The 22,495-nt window shown below is 44.4% G+C and overlaps 1 protein-coding gene across 7 annotated transcripts in view; it reads right to left on the bottom strand.

Annotated features, from left to right (window-relative positions):
- PALM2AKAP2 (PALM2 and AKAP2 fusion) overlaps window positions 1-22,495 on the bottom strand; it is a 339,279-nt gene that overhangs the window by 234,668 nt on the left and 82,116 nt on the right. For all 7 annotated transcript variants that reach the window (XM_079112571.1, XM_079112566.1, XM_079112563.1 and 4 more), the window contains exon 3: window positions 20,034-20,164. In XM_079112571.1, the coding sequence (XP_078968697.1) occupies window positions 20,034-20,164 (131 nt within the window). The remainder of the gene's footprint in view (window positions 1-20,033; window positions 20,165-22,495) is intronic.

The raw sequence follows: 22,495 nt of genomic DNA, 5'->3' as shown, positions 1-22,495 counted from the left end.
GTAGGACTCTGTCTCTAAATAAAATATAAAATAGGGTTGGGGATGTAGTTCAGTGGTTAAGTTCCCCTGGGTTCAATCCCCAGTACCAACAAAGCAAAACAAAACAAAGGAAGTTAAAAAATTAAAGACTAGAATGTTAAATACTGCATGCATTACTTCACAGGACAAACAAATGATTTAATGAAATAAATAATAAAATAAATTCAAATTCATCTTCTTAATCCTGAAAGAGGATTGGGAAGTGGCTGGGAAGACTCAGGAACACCTACAGACTCTTATGTTAAAACAATTTTCCAGAGAATGTGAATAAATTCCATCTTTTGAATGCTTAAAGAATCATTAAAGAACTGATTATTGGTTTCAAGAACCATAAAAATTAAGATTGTGTGTCCTTCTACATGTTAAAGTAATTCAGAAAATTGATCCAGAAAATCTGATTAAAATTCTCTGTGCAAGAAAGGTTTATGTTCACTTGGGGAGCCATCTAGTGGCAGGTAAAGTCACTTCACAAAGGGAGGGACTGGGGATTTGGGTAGTGTCTGGTTGCAATGGCTGTCATTCTGCAAATTTGGTATTGTGTGGTTGGTTCCTTGGGAGGAGAAAGTTCATTATATCAATATTAAAATGTCCACAGCCCTAAACACTTCGTAGACCCATTCTCACAGGATTAATGCATTGTGTACAGAAGCCTCCAGCTGAGCCGTGTAGCCAGTAAACCTGATTTGTGATGTGCTCTGTAACTTCGGGACAAACTGGCTGAGAGGGCCCCTGAGGGTTGAGCCTTTGTAAAGTGAGCCTGGGAGTAGGTGCACCATCTTCACTGAAGATATTGCCTTTACAGGGGTCACTTGTCTACATAGGCTACACAAAGGCAATAGTGAACCACCCAGCCAATGACCCAACACCTTCTGACACACACAACACTCCCCATCCAGTGCTGACAGGGACCCCATGGCTCGGGGCTCCTCCCTGCAGGATGTGCTCCCACTCAGCCCCCTCCTCCCAGAAACTGACTCAGCATGCTTCTCCAGAACAATGTGTGCCTGGCCTTTTGCTTCAGGGGCAGCTCTCTATGTCTGGGAACCCAGTGACCTGGACCAGGAGTGACCACTGGCTTGTGATGTCAAGCACAAGAAGAGGTTCGTGAAGTCTAGGAGACTCCAGTGCAGAGCTGGGGTGTCTGTTATCTCTGCAACCACAGCACCGAGCACAAACTTGCATGAAGTCGACCTGGATGCCTGGGGGACGGAGGGGGACCTGCATCCAAGGGTGTGTACACTTGCCTCCCTATGCTCTCCTCCCATCTGGACTAGAGTCCCCATGTCCCCTCATGAACAGGGAGTTCCTCCTGGAGCATGAATGGGTCCTATGCATCTTTGGATTTCCAAAGTCCAGCCAGGGCTGAGAGCATACTCAATCTCTGGGAACAGACAGGTTTTGCAATGTGGCTGTGGGGTCCTCTGCTCTGAGTGCTGAGAAGTGGCTGAGGAGCTAAACAAGTTCATAAATGCACTCCAACTGTAAAAGAACTGAACTCAAAAGAAACAACCACTATAAAGGAAGTCATTGGTGGCCTGGCCCACCTGACAATGGACAAGCAGCTTCCCTGGGTATCGAGCTACTTCACTGCATTAAAATCACGGTTTACTGCATTGCCTTTCCGGGGCCCAAAGGAATGTCAAATGAAGGGCAACTGAACTGACTACACAATGAGAGCATGTAGCTGTTCTGATCACATCTCTCCCATGAAGCCTCTGCCTCTGGCCAGAGAGAAACAGGATCCACAGAGGACGAGCTGTATGGTGAGCGAGGAGAGAAAAACAAAAGGAAACCAACAGAGTGAGTGAACACACTCTATGTTAAGCATTGATTAGACCCCCTACAGACATTAACTAAATTAAGCTTTCACAGACAAATGAGATGCACATCATTGATTCCTGTTTTGAAAATGGGTTAAGCAGCTTGCCCAAGGTCTCCTGCAGTTAATAAGGTGTGGAGCTAAAATTCAGAGGGAGGTCAGGCTGGTGCTGAAAACCACATTCTGATACTGTAACAGAGACTTAGAAAAGCTGCCTTTGCTAACAGCAGTGACTCTTTACTTAGACCTACAGATGCCCAATGGGTAACTAAAACCAGGATAAAGCTTGATATCTCTGCTTTCATTTTGTATCTGTCTCCTTTATTACCTAAAACTTTGGAACATGCTTAGCTCTGTATGTAGGCATGTTAATAATTTAAGGAATATTCACCTAAAAACCTATAATATAAGGTTTCTTAGCCCTAACTTTACCTACCTATCTTGTCCCCCTTCAAGACTAAGGCAAGTTTGTAGGGATACTTACAGCATCCTGTTTCAGACTGGGGGAGTGGGTCCCAGAAGCCTCCAGTCATCACCCTACACCTTCCAGGAACAGTGGAGCCCTTTAGGCAGATCACCCCACAATGCGACCAGCCCCCTAAGCAGATGTCCTTTCACAGACCACTTACTTATGTATACCTCTCATTCCCTGCCGCCATTCTTCCTCCAAAGCTCATGGCAGCACATGAAGACAGGGCTGAGACACTAGATCTCACTTCGCCTTCCCAATATGGCCATCTGATTAATGTTCCTTTTCTGGACCTCACCTTTTTTTGTTTTTTTTGGTTTTTTTTCTCGGCTTGTTTTTTGGGATGAGTGGCTGAACATGGTTTGCTGGAACCCCCCAGAATCAGAGTTCTGGCCTGGGACTCTGGTAACAATACTGCATTTACATTAAGACCTTGTTTAGCCTTTGGGAACTACTGGGGATGAAGACCCTCTAATCCATGGTAGAAGTCCTGTATGGCCCAAGATATTGCTGAGATTAAAAAGAAGAGAAGACACAATTAAGCAGGCCTAGAATTAGTCTCCCTAAATTGCCCAGGCTGACCTTGAACTTGTGATCCTTCTGCCTCAGTCTCCCAGATTGCTGGGATTATAGGCCTGTGGCGCCGCCATGCCCTGTGACCTTGGATTTCTGAATGACCTGTTTTTCTTCATCTCCTGGTACCCTGGATTGGTAGACTGTCTTCCTCAGCTGTGCCACGTTCAACCTGCCCAGCTGGTTCATTGTCTCCTTTGAATTCTCTCCCTCCCTCTTGCTCTAACTGGAGCATGGAACCTACTTTCACCACTGCATTTATTACAGCTCTAAAACTCTTAATAGTGCTCCACGGCCTCTAGGAGAAGTTCTAAGTCCCTCCCATTAGCATTCAAAGCCCTCCACGATCTGGTTTCCATGCGCTACTCTGGTCTCTTCTCCAGAGTTACTTCTGTGATTAGGCCTGAGATTATCCCAGAACAGCAGAACCTGGGAAGAAGGACCACTCCACGGCTGGCCGTGCCTGGGCTGTTGCTGCTGATGGAGGACGTGACTCCATGAGAGCAGTGATCTGCTGTTCCTTGTCTCTCTGTCTCCGTGCTCCCCTCCCTTTCCAAGAAGAGCTAACATACCAGAGATGGTGACAGCCAAGGGGAGCTTAGTCCCGTCAGCTGTTTGCAACAGGTGGTTGAGCTGGGAAGAGCCAAATGAGCTTGGTCTCCATGAAGCCTCCATGGCAAACTTCTGGCACTGCCAGTTAAGCTCTGTTCCAACACCCATGTGGCCACAGTTTCCTCACGATGGCCTCATCCAGTAAGTCAAGTCCGGCTCTAGAGACAGGATCCTGCTGGAGGCGGCAAGGAGCCACAGCCACACCGTGGTCCAGGAAGGGCTTTCATTTTCCATTCTGGTTCCATCTAATGACATCTGTGTAAATTTGTTCCAGTGACAACCATTCAGCTCAGGCCCCAGCACGGCCTTCATAGTTCATTTCCTATGAACCTGAAATTTCCTTCCAATTGACTTGACTCAGTATTTTTTTTTTTTTTTTTGGTGCTGGGGATTTGAACCCAGGGCCTTGTGCTTGTGGGGCAAGCTCTCTACCAACTGAGCTATATCCCTGGCCTTATTTTATTTATTTTTTTAAATCTTTTTGGAATGGGTCCATCACCATTTTTTGTTTGTTTGTTTTTGTTTTCCCCATCACTGTTTTAAAGCATTCAGGTATTAATCTTCTGGGTGGGGACCAGAGTACACTGTCTTTGACAGTTAACTCTCTTAGTGGCAAGAAATTTTTCTTGGAAAGGAACCATCTAACATTAAACGATGGGATGCACATGCAATAGAAATATAAAGTCCAGAAGCTTTAGGAGACCTCTAAAAACTGAAGTCTGTGAAGAGCTGTCTCCCATAATTGCTGGGTGGATTAGATTACAGGTCTGTTGAGAGCAATGACTCTCATTTCCAACTCAGCCTACCTAAGTTAGCTTGGTCTTCAACACAAGTGAGTAACTCTTTCAAAGGTTAACCTCAGTCAAACCCCACTGGGATAAAACCTAAATCCCAAGGTCCTCAATGATCCTTCCTTTCTCTGAATTTTCTTCCTTGAGAACAGGTAGGACATCAGTCAGCACCTGCTGTATGCATACTCCATTCACTGGATGCCAGGTTGTTCGCCAGAAGAGCAGAGGAAAAGAGTTTAACCTCTGTAACCCAGTATCTAGTCACATGCATGATGTCCAGTGGACACTTATTTAATAATCCTGATCCAAATGAATGTCTATCAGTCACTTCAGAGCAATAAGTTGTAAGTGTGGATGGCTGGTTTGTGGCAATACTTGTCCATACTTCTGGGCAAATGAAAGCCATGTCAAGGAAAGAATCTCCTTCCATTAGTTTGTATCATGATTACATGACAGTTAGAGTAATGGAGACAAAAGCCCAATATTTGGTGGGAAATATCTATGCAGGGAAATCTTGCCAACATTCATACTCAGAGAAACTGTGGGTATGTCACCTCTACTCGTTCTTTTCTTCCTTTTTCTTGTAAATATGCAAGAAAGCCCTCACAGTCAGGCAGTGTACAAGGATTTGAGAATACATAGGTGAATTCTTTACTTTCCTTGGCCCCAGGGAGCTGAGGCTAGAGGAGAAAAGAAAGAGAAACAATTTCCTATGTGCTGTGACACCCCATGTTTTAGGCTAAAATTGCCCATGTGGAACATTAAAACACTGGGGCTCACTGCCGGGTGTGGTGGTGCATGCCTGCAATCCCAGCAACTCAGACGGTGAGGCAGGAGCATCACAAGTTCAAGGTCAGTGTCAGCAACTCGGTGAGACTATCTCAAAAGAAAAAAGAAAAAGGGCTGGGGATGTGACTCAGTGGTTAAGTACCCCTGGGTTCAATCCCCAGTACCAAAAAGCAAAACAAAACACAAAAACCATAACAACAACAAAACACTGGGGCTCAGGGAAAGCAGGATCTTAGCAGTGTCTTAACAGAGGCCTGAGGGAGTTAACCGAACAGAGAGGAGCCGATGAACCTTCCTAGAAGGGACATGGGTCTGAAGAACAGGACACACAGGTGTATCCAAAAAGTGCAGGTAGTTACTAGGGGGGGTCGGTGATGGCAGGATGCAGTTAAGGAAGATAAGGTCACACAAGTCAGCAGATGCCATATCTTGAATAGCTTTCTAAGTCACAGAAGGGAGCTGAGACTTTATCTTATAATCCAAGGAGAACAGAGGATGGGTTTCAGCTAAAGAGTGACAAAATCAGACGAAAGGTTTGGAAGCTGTTCCTGGGGGCTGGGTAGAGTTTGAGTTAGAAAGACACGAGGCTAAGAGAGGGAGGCCAGGTGAGCGGCCTTGCAACAATCCACACAAAAGGTAACGATAGGCTGGACCAGCGCCACGGCAGTGGGAAGGAGAGAGTGGGAGGTTTCAAGAAACCTGTGTGATAAACACAAGTGACTAGGTGGGGCGGCTCGCAGGGCAGAAGAATCGAGGACAGTGCCCCGGTTTTAGACTTGAACAACTGGGGGCACAGTGACACCTCAACGAGCTTACAAACCAAAGACAAGGAACCCATGAGAGAAGGGAAAGAGCTCAGCTTCTGGAGTGTTGTGCTTAGGTGTTTGGGGGACACTCAGATGGCAGTCAACAGTTGGGGGCAGGTGGCTGTATGTGTAGTTGAGAGAGAAAACAGGGACGGAAGAATGTTTACACTGAAGGCGCCACAGGAACAGCGTCATGCTCAGATGGAGCGTGGGAAGTGGAAAGAAAGACAGGACGCGGAGGGCCAGCATTTCAAGGATGGAACAAGGAAGAGGAGACAGAAGTCAAGGGCAGTGTGACATCAAGTCAACCACGGCGAGTGTTGCATGAAGAAACGGAGCGTTCAGCGGCTCTGTGATTCAACAGTCAACTCACATAAGGACCAGAAAGTCTCCGCTGAGCTTAGCCCCTAACCAGCCACTGCTTGGGTAGTAGGGTTAGTGACGCCTGGGACGGTGAATGCGAGGTGGAACTGCTGAGCGGAGACAACTGCTCCAAGCTTTGTGGGGCGAAGGGAGGAGAAAGGAGGGCTGGAGAAGATGGGCATGGAGTCAGTGGAGTCTGTCTTGAGGATGGAAACAGTTTGTTGTTGTTCTTGTTGTTGTTTAACAAATGGCCTCTCCAGAGTCAGATGTTGCTATGATCTTCACAAAATACAGCTTTGTTCTTACCGGGATTCCTAACCTTGAGATTGATTTGTAAAAGGGACAGCAATTCCACAAGCAATGGTGAAGAGGTCCAACTAAAGGACATTCAACGCCTATGAGTGTGAATATGAACTAGCCCAGGTGAGGTTTGTTTCTATCACATATAAAAGCAGGACTATGAATTGAGCACTCTGAAAAATGTTGAGAGAGAGGTCTTTTTTTGGGATGTCTCCTAATCTGTAGATGGTCTGGAGAGAACATCTAGGAGAACAGGAGGGTGGGTGCACAAGCGTATGCATGATGAAGTTGTACCTGCACTTGCAAGGTCGGGAACTTGACCTTGACACTGCTCTGGCTGGGGTCGACCTGAGTGGTACGATTGTTTTAAGGAAGCAGGGTGTCATTGCTTTTAGGTGACTTTTGTTAAAATTCTTTCTTTTTTAAAAAGGATATGCTTATTAATTCTCAAGAGCATAAAGAAACTCACAGATTTCACAGAGCACTTACGTAAATTATTTTTCCTTATTAAATCATGTCTCCTTGGCTTGTAAATGTGATTACCTATAATTTATTTTATTGAAAATCCTCACTCTCCAGTGGTTAAATGACCTTGACTCTATACAGAAGGTGGGCTTCCCTCACCCGCTGTCTAGCACTAGATGCAATGGAATTTTTTTTTTTTTTTTTTTTTTTTTTTTTTGAGTGCTGTAGATTGAATACAGGACCTTGCACATGCAAGGCGAGTGTTCTACCACCGCACCACATCCCCAGCCCATGCTGTGAGAATCTTGGAGAGGAGATGAACAGTGTGAGAAACAAAGATCATTTTAAAAATGGTAACAAATCATCTTCACCCTCCAAACGCCATATATCTACACTCATTTTTTAATGCTGAACAAAGGAATATGATTTGAAACATTTCAGAATTTCATTAAACCCCTTTCTAATAAGTAGTGAAAAAATTGGCCTGAGGATCATTCCATTTGCTTGAAGCAGAAGCAGGTTTAAGTCATGAGAGATCTCAGCATCTCTCATCACTTTAGACTTTGCATTAAGTAACTTCCATGGTTTAACTCATATGCTCCCTACAATGGTCCTCTAAGTACATACTATGGTTATTTCCATTTCACAGATGAGGAAATAGAGGCACAAAATCTTGGATAATTCAAGGATAATTCAAGGATAATGAAAGCAGTGAAGAATGATTATCCCTATAATAATCAGGCCAGGTTGGCCTCCATTCTCCCTGCTAAAATGTGGAGGTGGGTACTGAAACTTTGTGGGAAAATCCACATTTTCCTGTTACTAGAATTCTATATCTAGCATGAGATTCATATCCAAGGACAGGCTAAAAGAAACCTGGGGTTGATTATACTGAGTGAAGCAAAAGATGTATGGAGAAAATTCCAGTTAGAATATGTGAAAGCCAGTGAGAGTTTACCCACTGCAGAGAAGCTGAGGAGCATCTTAGTATCAGAGCCGCATCTGAGCCCACTGGCCACAGGATGCACTTGGAATTTAAGGGTTGCTGTCCCTGCTATACGAGGATGTCCCTTCTGGCTCACCACCTGTAGGGAGAGTGCCTTGAGGAAGCCAGCTTCCTTCCAGCCCCCACTCCATGACTCCATTAATACTGTAATGGTACAGGATAAAAGAAATGACACCCTGTTGTAGAATCTTCTCTTCTTGAAAACTAGAGAAATGGCCTCACTCGGAAAAGGTGTAAGCACAGTTCCACCTGAGGCAGAGGGCGGCACAAGCCCCTGGGTACATTTTTAAGCGTGGGGGTCTTACAGAATGAAGAGCCAAGTTTTACTTCTGCTTTCCCAAACCAAATTATCTCTCCAGGCCTCCTCTTGTAGTCTGACAAAAATTCTTAGGATGTCCCCAGGGAGAGCAAATCTTGTTTTTGTTCCTATTTACAGATTCAGCTGGGACAGTAAACAGATTTTCTCAAGATCACAAACCAAGACATCTGTGCAGCTAATATTAAGTGCTGGTGTCTCAGGTTCCCATGCCTTGCCTAACACAGCAGACCCAGCACTGGCAGAACAGCCTGGATGCGGGGATGAGATGCCCCAGGCTGTATTTTTGAAACAGCTGCTCAGACCAATCATTCGGAGGCACTCATTTGGAATTCGTGGTTTTCCTCTCAGGAGCTGAGACGTTCTTTGGCATTTGCTACAGAGAAGGAACCATGACTCTGAAAGAACACTGAGGACGGGCGGGTAGTTCCAGGAGGATCGTGGCTGGTGGGGCCGTTCTCGGGGTCCTGTGGGCTGTCCTGGCTCAGGTTCTTCACCTTTAGGACGACGAGTATGGAGAGAGGTTAAGTGGAAAGATTCTCCAAGTAATTTTTTTCCCCCTAGATCTAAAGATAGAGTGGATCAAAACAATGGCAATGACAATATTTTAACATTTAGGGGAACACGTAATTTAGAGGCACACATCTGTCTTCCCACCCTCTGGTTTGAGGCAGTGCTCTTAAGCGTTCTGGGTCAGTCTTTGTTCTGATCCATCGCAGACCGATACTGGCACTCAGCTCACGACATGTGGCACTCACCACTTGAGGGTGTCAGCACCCACCTGCCTCTTCCCTATTCAGTGGGCTGGGTCCCCTGACACACTTCAGCAACACAGTGACATCAACTTGCCACTCAGGGGTGAGCAGCCCTGAGGTTCCTGCTGATGGCCTTGGGGTAAAAGAGGTGCCGTCCCATCGCAGGAGGGACGCTGGGAGCCATCTGGAGCCATGAGGCTGCTGCTGCCCTCTTTCAGCCCTGCACTACCACGGGGGTGAGGACCCGTGCTTCACAGGTGGCCCCGGACCTCTGCACCTGCCTCCAGGGACTCTGGGTGTGGAGTGCTAAGCTAAGGGCAGTGGCGTCTCTCGCAGCTGTTTCTGAAGTGGAGAGGGATTCTGGCAAAATCAATGGTGGGTTATGTACCTATTGTGCACTGCTGCGTCATTTTAATCCTAATAATAAAAGCTAAGACCTCTTCTTCGCACGTTGCACATACTGACTTATCACTACCTGATAAAGCTGATCTCATTATAATTGTCTTTATTTGGTGCCGAGGATTGAACCCAGGGCCCCCTGCATGCTAAGCAGGTGCTCTACCACCGACCTACACCTCAGACCTACTGTCTTCTTTTTCATGGAAGAAGAAACTAGGGAGAAGCTAAAGGACTCACTTAAGATCACACAGGTGCAAATGGAGACCCTGGACTTGACCCCAGGAAGCATCAGGCTGAAGCTCACACCCTTAACCAGAGCCCCATACTGGATGTAAATAATGGAGTTTTTTTTTTTTAACCTAACGGCAATTCTATGGACTACCTAAGGGTAACGTGGACCAATTAAATTTAAAAACATTTATTGAGCACCAACTGGTGCCAACGGTCTAGGAGCTTGAGTGTGTTGATGTTGCTCTCCCCGACCCCCAATAAAAAGGGAAACTATACCCACATTCTCACCCCTGGTACTGGTGACTACAACTTTATTTGGACAAAAAAAAGGTCTTTACAGATGTAATTAATTTAAGAATCTCAAGAAAAGACTGCCTTGGATTATCTGGAGATCTCCAAATCCAATGACAAGGATCTTAAAGAGAAAGGAGATGATGCAGAGACTGGAGTGATACAGCCCCAAGCCACAGGATGCCAGAAGTGACCAGAAGTGGGAGAGGCCAGGAGCCCAGAGAGGGAGCACAGCCCTGCTGACACCGGCTTTGGACTCTCAGTCTCCAGAACTGTGAAAGAATGCAATTCTCCTGTTGTAAGGCACCAGCTGGTGGGAATTTGTTACAGCAGCCTCAGTAAACTGTACAGTGACCCAAAGAATTCTTGCTCTTCTGGACTCCAGGGATGAACAGAACGTAATGTGATGTCACGTCATGAAAAAGAAAAGGCTTCTGCCTAACAGCTCAGACACACGCTCTCCTCAGGCCTCCAGCAAGCCGCGCTTGAACTCCTAACCTCAGCGTAAGTGCCCTTCAGGGGCCCTTCTCACTTCCATCAAAGGAACTCGCCCACCATTTCCTAATTGATGGGTTACTTGTCTGTGTCCCTAGTGACCTGTAGAAAAGCCACATCTCCATCTCCTCAGGTCTTACCTCAGGCTAGTTAAGAATGGGGTGGGATGCATTCTTAATGACCAACAAGGAGGCCAGCGGAGATGAGGAAGTGGGCAGGGCCACTGCGCATGCTTGTCCAAACCATCGCTACCCAAGGATGCTGGCTGAGGGAGCAAGGGACGCTGAAGAGCAAGCAGGGGTCTTTCCAAGCAGTGGCCCCCATGTGAGCTGCATTTTCTAACTTGCACAAAGGAGCCACATGGCCCATCCAGAAAGGCCAAATGCCACTGGTATTTAGAGATGCCTGGTCCATCCAGGTAGAATCTGGCTAAAGTGGCAACTCTCATATCACCCAGCATGGCAACAGTGACATTCTTTGCTGGCTGAAGTGTCCCCGTAACTCACAGTACTCTGTGCACCAGCAATATTCAGACATTATTCACTTCTTCCCTTTGCCTTTCAACATGGGAAGAACAAGCATGCGCCTCTAGGATTCCTGGACTGGGTTTTATTCCATAGAGATTCTGTTTCAAAGGAGCTGAAGAGCTTTGGCAGTGGGGAGGGAGATGCCTCTGGTCAGCAGGAGGCAAGTGGTCTCCCCATTCCACCTGTGGCTCTGGGTGAGTCACACTCAGGCCTCCATGCTTTAACATTTCATTTTGCAAATGCAACTAAACATGCACTGCAGGTATGCTAAAAACGGTTTCTCAAAAAGAGTTGGGTCCTAGGATGTAGGCAATGCCTTCCTGTTAAATCTGTGCCAAGTCTAATTCACCTTTCCTCTCACCTGGCCTGAATTTCTCCACTGGTAAGGTTTGTAGTTTTGGGTGGGAAGGCCAAAGAATCCTCAGTATCTGAAGTTGCTCTTGGAGTAGGAGAAGAAGGGGTGCTTCTTCTAGCATCCTTGCATGAGCTTGCTAAGGAACTGGAATCCTGCATTGGAAGCGGATGGTGCATCTGTGTCTCCCTTGCCGTCCTGGAGAACTCCAAGTTTCTCAGATGAAGGAGAAAGTGGGAAGCCAAGAAGAGGCTGGCCTTGGTATGATAGCCTTGAGCAGTCTTGGGTCCCACTGGGGAATGCACAGTGAGAACAGCTGCACTCAAGAGAACAACCTGACTCTGGACCTTTTTAGTGGAGACACCAGGTTGCCTGCCAGCAGGTCTGCTCTCTTTCAAAGCCTGCATTGGCCTCCCATGGACACTAGACTTCAGCCACCAGACCCAACTATAAGACTTCCATGTTGTAGCATCATTGGAAAGGACTGAGAGACCATCTGCTGTGGTATGTCCCTCAAGGGTCCATGTGTCTGAAGCTAGGTTTCCTAGAATGACAATATTGAGGGGTGCTGAGACCTTTAAGGGGTGGGGCCTACAAAGTGGATTGTTCTATTGTGTGCATGTACAAATACATAACAATAAATCCCGTCATTATGTAAACTATAATGTGCCAATAAAAAAGATGGAAAGAGAAAAAGGGGGGCCTAAGGAAGGTATTTTAAGTGATTGGGGACACTGTACTTGGAAGGGACTGAACTCATTTATGTGAAACCCTATGTTAGTTCTTCTAAAGGCAAGTTGTTATAAGAGACTGAGCCTCACCGGTGATCACTCTCTGGCTTCCTGTCTCACCATGTGATCTCTCCCTCCTGCACATGCTACCTGTCATAATGCCTTCCACCATGATGTGATGTAGTTGGGAAGCCCTAACCAGAGCTGGTGCTATGTTGTTTGGATTTTCTACCTCTAAACCTGCAAAGTAAACAAATTTTATGAAGTACCCAGCCTCAAGTATTTTATTATAGCAAGAGAAAACTGACTAACACACTATCTCATCCACCATGTTCAGGAGGCACAGTTAGTGAAAACTAAAAAAGAGAGTATCAACACGAAGCACAACGTTTTCATTCTATCAAGAATGTAGAGGGGTTAGAAATGACCACATTACAAGTTAGAGGGGCTATACTTTTTAAATTGGAAAAGTGTTATTTTCAAAGCTGTTTGTAGAGGTGAGACTTGGGGCATGGTAAACATAGGCCCCAAAGCCTGGAACCAGATGCTAAAAAGTTGACTCTGAATAATTGCTTCAATTGTAGCAACTGTTCCCAGGACAGGAAAATGCACACATTTCCCAATTATGGCTCTTACATGGGCTTGGTTTATCTATGAAATCCTACTATTTCCATAGTTCTAGACAGTATGCCAATTCACCAAACCAAACAAGGTAATTATAATGCATCCAACAAACCCCAAGTGAGGCACAGTGGTTGGGCTCTATGTGACAGGCCTACTACTCTCACCAAGAAATAGACATGCAATGATGAACTGCCCAAGTGCAGATTAAGAGTGCTTCCTTCCTGAGCTGTGCCAGTTTCCAAAGCTGACCACAAACCACATACATCCAGATTTTTACAGCCTATGAACTGTAAAAGGGGCTTTTCAGTGTGGTCCCAGGAGGGTGGGGTAGAGACCAGAGGGAGGGTGGAAAGTGCAGGGAACAAAACTTTCCTCCCAAAGGAGGATCCTGGAATAACGAGAGTTGTTCTGATATGGACTTGAGTTTTACTTTGCAAATAAGTGAGTTTCCTTTCACTTTCAACCTTCAGAGAGAGACAGCCTCCCACTCACTGGGTTTGTTACAAATTCAAGCTTCAGAGGGGAGTTGATCTGATAACTGTCTCAGCTATGCATACTCTAAGAGTCTATGGTTTTATGAGCTGTCATAAAATTACTGCCTTTGCAAAATGAGCACAACATTGGATGCAAAAAAAAAAAGCGACCATTCCTTTTCAATTCAGAGTTGACTTCCATGCCTTGGTGCTGTCTGAGAAGCCTTATGTTTTCAAGCAGATGAAACACTGTCATTCTGCACTAAGAATCACAAATGTTATCTTCACAAACCTTTTTAGGGTTCTGTATTTCACTACTCGATGGTGAGATTTTCATCTTAACATCAACACCTGTTACAAACAGGCTTTAGAGCAGTGGTTCCCAGTCAGGAACGATTTTGTTCCCCAGAGGATATTCAGTATTGTCTGGAGACATTTTTTATTATCATGACTGAGGGTGGGAGAGGTGCTACTGGAAACTAGGGGGTAGAGCCTATGGATGCTACTAAACAGCTTGCCATGCACAAGAGAGCTCCACAACAAATAATTAGTGGGCCCAAGACATCAATAGTACTGCTACTGAGAAAACTTGCCCTAAAGGGATGTAGGGACAAAACAGCAGCAGCACTGCTCTTACTTGGTGCTTCACAGATGCACATCATGGTAAGACTGCAAAGTGTTCACTGTGCAACCCACTGCACAGGTGGAGAAAATCAACTTCTACGGCTTGTTCAAGATCAAACTAGGACCCAAACCAAGCTTAGTCCAACTCTGAGGTCCAGGTTCCTCATTGTGGGCTATGCTGGGAGTTCTTCACATGGCCGCACACAGTCTCCTGGAGAGACTCAGGCTGCATCCAGCCAAGAAAATATATTTGGCTTTGGAAAGAGACAGAAGGGAACCAAACCTAAAAATGGAACCTGCATTTCCTAAAAGAACCTGAAGGAGGCAGTCTCACCAGTCATGAAGACAACCACAATAGGCTGATGCTTCTACCTCCCAGGTCATGGTGCCTATGCTGCACTGCTTCAGGAAGAGGCATTAGTAGGGACCAGGGAGTGAACACTAGTGTCATTTCACTGAATATCACAGGTCCCCAAACATTTTAGCTTGAAATAACATCTGTTGGGTGTTTTGAGAATGTGCTTTGGAATTAGACAAAACTGAGTTCAAATACTTGTTCTTTTACTTATTATTGGGGTTAAGAGGGGCTCCTCCCACATTTCACATTTGCCATAATCATCATCAACCCCCACCTCAGGGGAGGGTGATGAGGCTTCCCATTAATGAATTAAATGGAGGCAAAGTATCTAGGCCAGTACCCAGTACAGAATAAGAGACTAATAAATATCAGCCAGTACAGTGATATCACTGTACAGTTTATAGTGTATACAGTACACATAGTTTCATTTTGATAGAGGAAAAATGGAAACTACAAGGAGGTTGTATTGCCAAATTGACTGAGAGTGGGGTGGGGACTCAGGCGGGGAGTGCACAGATATGGGGTGCCAGCCTGGATTGCTCCACTCCCTGCTGTGAAAGAAGAACACATTGTGGAGTTAAAAATAGCAAGTGCCAAGAACACAATGAATGCCAAGCAGTGTCTTCTGTGATTTCAGGGGTTGATTTTTCTAGAACAGTTGTGAGTGACCAAATTCCATAAAATAACACACACATGTATGCCTATGTCACCTATCTTCTGCTGTGAGCCTCTTAATAATGTAGAAGATTGAGTGAATTCCGATATTCACCAGAGGCCAACAGAAGCACTCAGACGTCTTAAGTCAGAATCAGAAATGGACCAGTCCACTTATATCTTGAATTTGAATAAAAATGCTGCATGGTCTTCTCTGGGTTAACAACTGGGACTTTGGTATTCCATTCAATGAATATTTGATGTGACATATTTTAGAACTGACAGCTGTTCAGATGAATCAGCCATCTTTGTGGTGAATCAGTTCCTTACACATGGGTCTTTTGTTTCCGGAGAAGCCAACGTTTTCCCCAGTTTTGACCTGCATCTTAAACCACTGCCTTCAACAACTGGGTATTTGTTCAGAGAAGAGATTTCTAGCCAACTCCTCAAATTAGAGAACCTTAGAACATGAGGCCTAGAAGATCCTAAGAGATGAGGAAACTAAGATCAGAGAAAGTGAGACCTGGGCCCAAGGACACATAGCAAATTACCAGCAGAGCTAGAATTAACATCCTGGCTTTGTGATTGCTCATTTCATTTTAACTTAATACTCCATGAGATTTCTCATCTTCACTAGGGGTAATTCCAAGGGGCAAAGGAGGGGGACAAATTTTTTCCACATTTGTTATTATGCAAAGAAAGAAAACTGTATGTTAAATGCTTGATGAAAACTGATGAAATTAGAAATAGACTCTTAAGTGAAGAATATCACAAGACATGCAACAAGATGTGCTGATTGGAATGGACTTGAAGTAGACAAGTTTCGTGGGGGATCTGATTGCTAAAGTATCCAAGAACATCACTATGAGCCTGTGTGTAGCCCCCAGGACTCCATTACACACACTGAGGACAGGGATAATGGTTGGCGATGGGCCTGACCCAGAGACGATCCCTTGGACTTTCTCAAGATGGTAGTCCACCAATGGGAAATAAAACAGATGTCAACATATTAAAAAAAAAAATGTTTTAAGGTATATAGATTTTGCTTTCAACAATTTGGGTTTTTTTGTTTGTTTGTTTTGTTTTTGGTGCCAGGGATTGAACACAGGGGCGCTTAAACACTGAGCCACATCCCCAGCCCTTTTTATTTTTAGTTTTGAGACAGGGTCTCACTAAGTTGCTTAGGGCTTTGCTAACTTGCGGAGGCTGGCTTTGAATTTGCAATCCTCCTGCCTCAGCCTCCCAAGCCTCTGGGATCATAGGCGTGTTCCACCATACTGAACTGCTTTCAACAATTTGGATCTAATTTAGCCTCTCTTACCTCTGGTTTCCAGCAAGCCAAAAATACACTCCTGACATTACCCAGGGGAAAATGGAGCAGAAGAATCATGATCTATTAGTCCACTGTGGTGACCAGGTTCTCTTCTCCCTTTCTAGCCTCTTTGGTGTCACATCTTCAAGGACATACTGCTTTGAATTTCAGTCAGATCTCCAAAAAAAATGATAAGAGCTTTCTGGTCTTTGATGAGTGACCAGCTTTCCTGAGCTGTATCATTTCTAGCCTGGTAAGTCAAGGCTGCTTCTCATCAAGTTCAAATGGAAGCTGGACTCCACTGTGGGGCCAGTGGAGGAGAGGACTTAGCTCTCTGCTAGAGCTCTTCTTACCTCCAGGAGTGCCCACAGCAGGTTTCAAACATCCTTGAGTCAAAGCCGGAGGCCCACAGTCAGTCTGAAATTAAGGGTCATGGTTGCCCCTCTTTATTCTGTTTGTTATCAGTTTCCTGAATGCACACCAGAATTGTCTGGAGCACTCTTTTAAAATAGCGTAGATTCCGGGGTTCCTTACAAGTGTCACTGAATTCAAATTTCTGGAATGAGGCCTGGGAATCCTTATGTTTTAAAAGCTCCCCAGGTAATTCTAATGCCCAGGCTTTAATATTTTAATTATACTTTCCTTCCCTCCCTCCCTTCCTCCCTCCCTCCTTCCTTCCTTCCTTCTTTCCTTCCTCCCTCTTTTCCTCCTATCTTTCTTCTTGGGCTGCCCTGAAAATCCAAGAACCACAAAAGGTAGTTCTAGAAGACAGACAACATTATCCACACCAAAGCAAACACCCACGTAGGAATGACATTTTGGAAGAGAATGGGTCTGTGAACCTGGCTGTTCTGGTGCAGTTACTGGTTGAAAAGCATCTTAGAATTAGAAGGTGGTTATGTTCTTTCTTCTTGAAGGTTATCTAAGGAAACAGACATATGTCTAAGTGCAAATTTGCATGCTTTATTTGAAATCTTTATCATATTCAGAATGGTCCAGAGATAAAGAGTTAAGTTGTGGCCCAAACCCCAGATGCACTTGAAGTTCTGCATTAGGTAACTACCATCTTTTCTTTTCCAAAATGAAATGCCCCAAATTTCCTTTAATCTTTCCTTATGGAAATTTTCCCTGTTCTTTGATTATTATTCTCTATTCTTCCTTCAGTTTCTTCAAGCTACTGTTGGTTCAACAATAAGGACTGAAATACCTTCAGGGAACAACTGTACTATTAATATACTTTGTAGTTTGAAAGCAGCTTATATCTCTTTCGGCATATTTAATTGATTGCTAGCAAGTGACTTAGACCAGCAGGTCCAAACCAAAAGATCTACAGATTAATGTTTTGCTTCAAACAAAGTTTCCTTTGAAATTCCTTTATTTAGTGGTCCTGCCACATCCACAGATAGTTTCTGAGATTCCCATTATATAAAGATCAAATTCTAAAACTGATCTCAAAGCCACTCGTTCTCTGTCCTTTTCTTCCTTCCTTCTGTATTGGTGAGTCGTTTCAATTGGTCTTTGTTATTGACTGGCTTTTCTATAGTTCCCTCATGCTGATCAGTTCTCCCTAACGGTTTTCATTTCACCATCATGTATCAAGGTGGAAATATCCACCCTCATCCTTCACCCTTTTCTGATCTATGTTTTTCCACTAAAAGTTGGCTGTCTGTCTCCTCCCCTGGATTTGGGCTTGACCATGAACTTGTGTTAGCTAAGGACTTATAGGCTGTTCTGGGACTAGGTCTTGCTTCTGTTGCCATGAAAACAGAATAACAGCAGCCTAATAGTAAGAGAAAATAATCATCCACACATCCAACCTGCAGTTTAGAGGCTCTTAGCTGAAATCAGAAGCCTGCAGGGTCTGCAGCCAATCCCACAGACTACAGCTCTGCCGGGTGCCTATGTTTACAGTGAGTCCTACAGTCAGCTCTGCCCCACCATAGGCAGGTGTCTTAGCAGACCGAGTATTCTCTACAGGAAGAGGGAGAGTACATCCTTTCTTCCTTTGGGACTAAAGTTGTTGAACACTGTACAGGTTGAGCATTTCTCATCTGAAGATCTAAAATTGTAGATACCCCAACATCTGAATCATTTTCAAAGATGACATCACAAGTGGAAAATTCCACACCTGACCTCTGGTGGTTCAATGTACACTAATTGTGTCATGCACAAAATTATTAAAAATATTGTCTAAAATTACCTTCAGCCTATGTGTATGAGGTGTATACATGAAACATAAATGAATTTTGGCTCAGAGTTGGGTCCCATCCTCTAGATATCTCATTATGTATATGTAAATATTTCAAAACTTTAAAAAATCCCAAACCCGAAACACTTCTGGTTCCATTTTGGAGAAGGGTTATTCAGCCTCCAGCAGAAAAGATACAAGAACAGGGGAAGCAGAAACTGACTTGGAGATAGGAAGAGAGTCCTCAGGAGACGATGCCCGTGGAGGCCCTGCTCTGGGAACACAGCTCATCCCCAGCACACATCCAATGGCCATTTGGCTAATGTCATGACAGGGGCTAAAACATCCCCCGAATCTGGGCCTAAGCACCCATCCCTTTAGTCTATTGTGATTCCATTCCTTCTGGCTTGGAGACAGAAGGGCTCAAGGAATTTGTCTGCATGCACTGAGTGAGTTCTTTATCCTCTGGACTCAAAGATAAAAAGACATTTCCTTTATCTTTCTGAGTATGATCAAGCCCACCTGAATGATAAACCTGTCCCTAATATTACACCTCATTTCAATGGTCATTTAGCCAAAACTGAGTCTCAATTTAAGACTCTGGCCTCCATATGGCATGGCTCAGTTTGCAGATAAGATTTACCATCCACTGGACCATGAAGACAACATATTCAGGCTCAGGCCAAGGTAAAACTTCCAATTTGCTTAAAAAAGGTCATAAAGCTAATTTTATCCTATTTTACAATTTTTTTTCTTCTTCTGCCTATAATAACACCTACTCTTTCTCTTATATTTAATTTTATTTATATTGTGGAACAAATGGCTGGTAACAGTTTAGCCATTTTAACCTTTTTTATTCTAAGAAAACATGTATATGTATACACATGTGTACACATATGTGTGTGTGTATGTGCATACATGTAAACTTTCTCTTGGTCCATTTCCCCCACATGTAAAGTTTAGCCAACCTATTCTCAAAGCTCTTTAAGCGACATGAGGATCTAAGCAAAAAAGAGACAGAAGCTGAAGTATGTCTTTTGGGTTCACTGTCAAGTGCAAACCTACATTTTTGCTCCTGGCTGCCCAATGGTCACGGGCAAATTACCTGTCTCCCAGAATGAAATGGTCAGAACCTGGATGAAATCCATAAAGAAAGCGACCAGTCCTAGGAGCCACGCAAGTAGACAATACAGAGTTGACTTGTGGACCCCAGGCACACAACCTACAGAGGCAACCTCACTTGCCCTCCCCTATGTACTCTTCATCCCAACCCCAAGACCCTTGGCTACAATTTTCCCATTTCAAATTGATTCCCTGTAGCAAATATGCAAACAGACCCACTGGAGGGGTAATAACTGCTGAAAGCCTGATCCCAAGGGGGAAAAAGACAAAAACTGATAAAAGAACTCAAAATGGGGCAATTTGCAAAGGGGCAAGGTGCTCCCAACACCTCAGTGGCCAGGAAGGTATTACTACTGTACTTACCATATTGCACCCTAATACAGCACTCAGTACTCTGAGCAGTAACCCTGGGTCATGACGGAAGTGAGAGATACCTATGAGCTCTGCAGCCAAGTAGTTCTAAAGCACTGGGAAAGGCCCCCTAGAGGCGAGCAGTGGTCCCTGCACCACCAACCTCAGCTTGGGGTCCCAGGGCTGCAAGCCACCTACCTCTGGATGTTATCCTCCAGCTGCTTGACTCTGAACTCATCCTCCTCAGACTGCCGCCGCCTGGCTTCCTCCTCTTCGGCAGTTCCGGCGGGGATACCCTGCAGCAGCCATTTTTCCCGAAGCACTTTGGACTGTGGGAATGAGGAAAGATAACAGACAAGATGACTCCTTTCCATCTACACTCCCGTCTCCGTGGCAGGCTCCCCGTTTCAACTCCGCCCCCTTCAGCATTCACCTGGATCGCTGCCTTCACCTTCTCACTGACTTGGCTCCCCATGTCCCTCCAGTCCAACCTCCAACGGGTTGCTGGACAGACTTATTTCTAAGTTTTAAAGAATTCCATTAAAATATTTGCTGAGAACCCCCAGTACCCAGCATAATTCTCGCTGCTAAAACAAAACGAATCTCTGCCATTTTGCAGCTTCTGCTTTCGTCAGGAGACAATAAATGTTTTATATACACATAATAGGTACACACACACACACACACACACTTATATGTATCAACTTTCCCCCAGATGCTGGGGGATGCAAGGAGTAGGGGAGGGATATGGAGAGTGTTGCTATGTTTTATAGGATGGGTCCAAAAGACTTATTGATAGGTTACATGAGCAGGGCAAAGTCCAGAACTAGCGACACTCTGATCTGGAGAAAGTGTGGGTCTAACACAGCTGCTGATGATCTCCACATTTTCTTTCTTTCTTTTTTCTTTTTACTATTTTTTTAGTTGTAGATGGACACAATATTTATTTATTTATTTTTATGTGGTGCTGAGGATCGAACCCAGTGCTTCACACATGCAAGGCAAGGAAGGGCTCTACCACTGAGCTATAGCCCCAGCCCCTCCACATTTTCTATTATTTAAAAAACTGAAAAGTCGAGTGAACTGTATAATAAATACCCATGTGATCTTATCTAGATACAACAATTGTAAACATTTGCCATGTTTTCCCACAAAGCATTTTAAAGTAAATATCAAACACCATGACATTCCACCCATCAATATTTCAGTATAAGTCTCTATCCCCAGCCCATAAATGCTCTATTTATACTTATATAGATATTTATATATCTATATTTTTTTCCTATGCAATTATAGCTTCATTGTAAAATTTCCTAAGATCACCCACTGTCTGGTCCGTATCAAAATGTTCTTTTTAAAAGACTAACCTATGTCATGTCTCTTCTTAAACACTTTATAATGACTCCCAAATATCCCCAGCAGAGGCCCCCAACAATATTAAAAGCATGCACCCACCTTGTGCTGAATACTATATTATGCAGTCCCTATGAGGACTTAGGGCACTTGACAGATTCTTCTCAGTAACAGCTGGTCACTGAAGGAACAACGGCAGTAACGGCTATGAAGCCAGCCAAGGCAGAGTGAGGACCAGCTTCCCTAATTCCCTGGCATCACCTCTGTCAAGAGTTTTGGGGGTGGCTGCGGTTGTAGCACAGTGGTAGAGCCCTTGCCTAGCATGTGGGAGGCACTGGGTTTAATTCTCAGCACTGCATATAAATAAATAAAATAAAGGTCCATTGACAACTAAAAAAATATTTTAAAAAATTTTTTTGGTCTGATTAAGTAGGACAAGCAAGGTAAAAGGAAAGAGGGAGCTCCTCATGGCCAAGAGCCAGGGCATGCAGACTCAGTAAACTTTTTGTAACTCTAATGAGCAAATGATGCACAATTCCATAAATGCTCTTTTATTTATTTACTTATTTTTGGTGCTGGGGATTGAACCCAGGGCTTTGTGCATGCAAGGCAAACACTCTACCAACTGAGCTATCTCCCTAGCCCATAAATGCTCATTTTTATGTTAGATTGCAGGCTTATTATGAACCTATATGATGAGCTTTTCAGATTTACCAATATTTGGTAACAGTAAGTTACAGTTCCCTAATGGTCCCGATTCACCATTCTACAGAGAAGTCCAGCTGCCACTTGTTCATCACCGTGGTGACCCTGCAGATGCACAAGAGCAAGTTTGGTCTAGAAACCTGCATGTCCAGGACAGAGGCTTTGTTATCAGTGCATCAGCAGAGGGTCCAGCCAGCTGTGGCTTTTATTGGTGTTTTTTTTTTTTTTTTTTTTTTTGGCCATTTAATTATAAATCATTGCACAGATCTGTTGGTTATTCTTATAGAACAGACAGACAAATTTATAGCAACTGACCTATGATTTTCCAATACAGACTTAAAGACATGTATTTGTTTATATATAAGTGATTGCTAACTGTACTGCTAAAGCGATTAGCAATGGAGCGCACTCTACTATCCTACCTCTGCATAAGATCATCCAGGAATCCATTTGTGTGTGTGTGTGTGTGTGTGTGTGTGTGTGTGTGTGTGTGTAGGGTTGGGGTGCAGCTCAGTGGTAAAGCATGCGCTTAGTATGTGTGAGGCCCTGAGTTTGATCCCCAGTACCAAAAGCACCCAAATAAGATTGACAAAATCAGCAGG

The sequence above is a fragment of the Sciurus vulgaris genome (assembly GCF_902686455.1).
Source record: "Sciurus vulgaris genome assembly, chromosome: 15".
NCBI classification, from domain to species: Eukaryota; Metazoa; Chordata; class Mammalia; order Rodentia; family Sciuridae; genus Sciurus; species Sciurus vulgaris.
The sequence above is the reverse complement of the archived record's forward strand: the minus strand, read 5'-3'. Positions and strand labels throughout refer to the sequence as shown.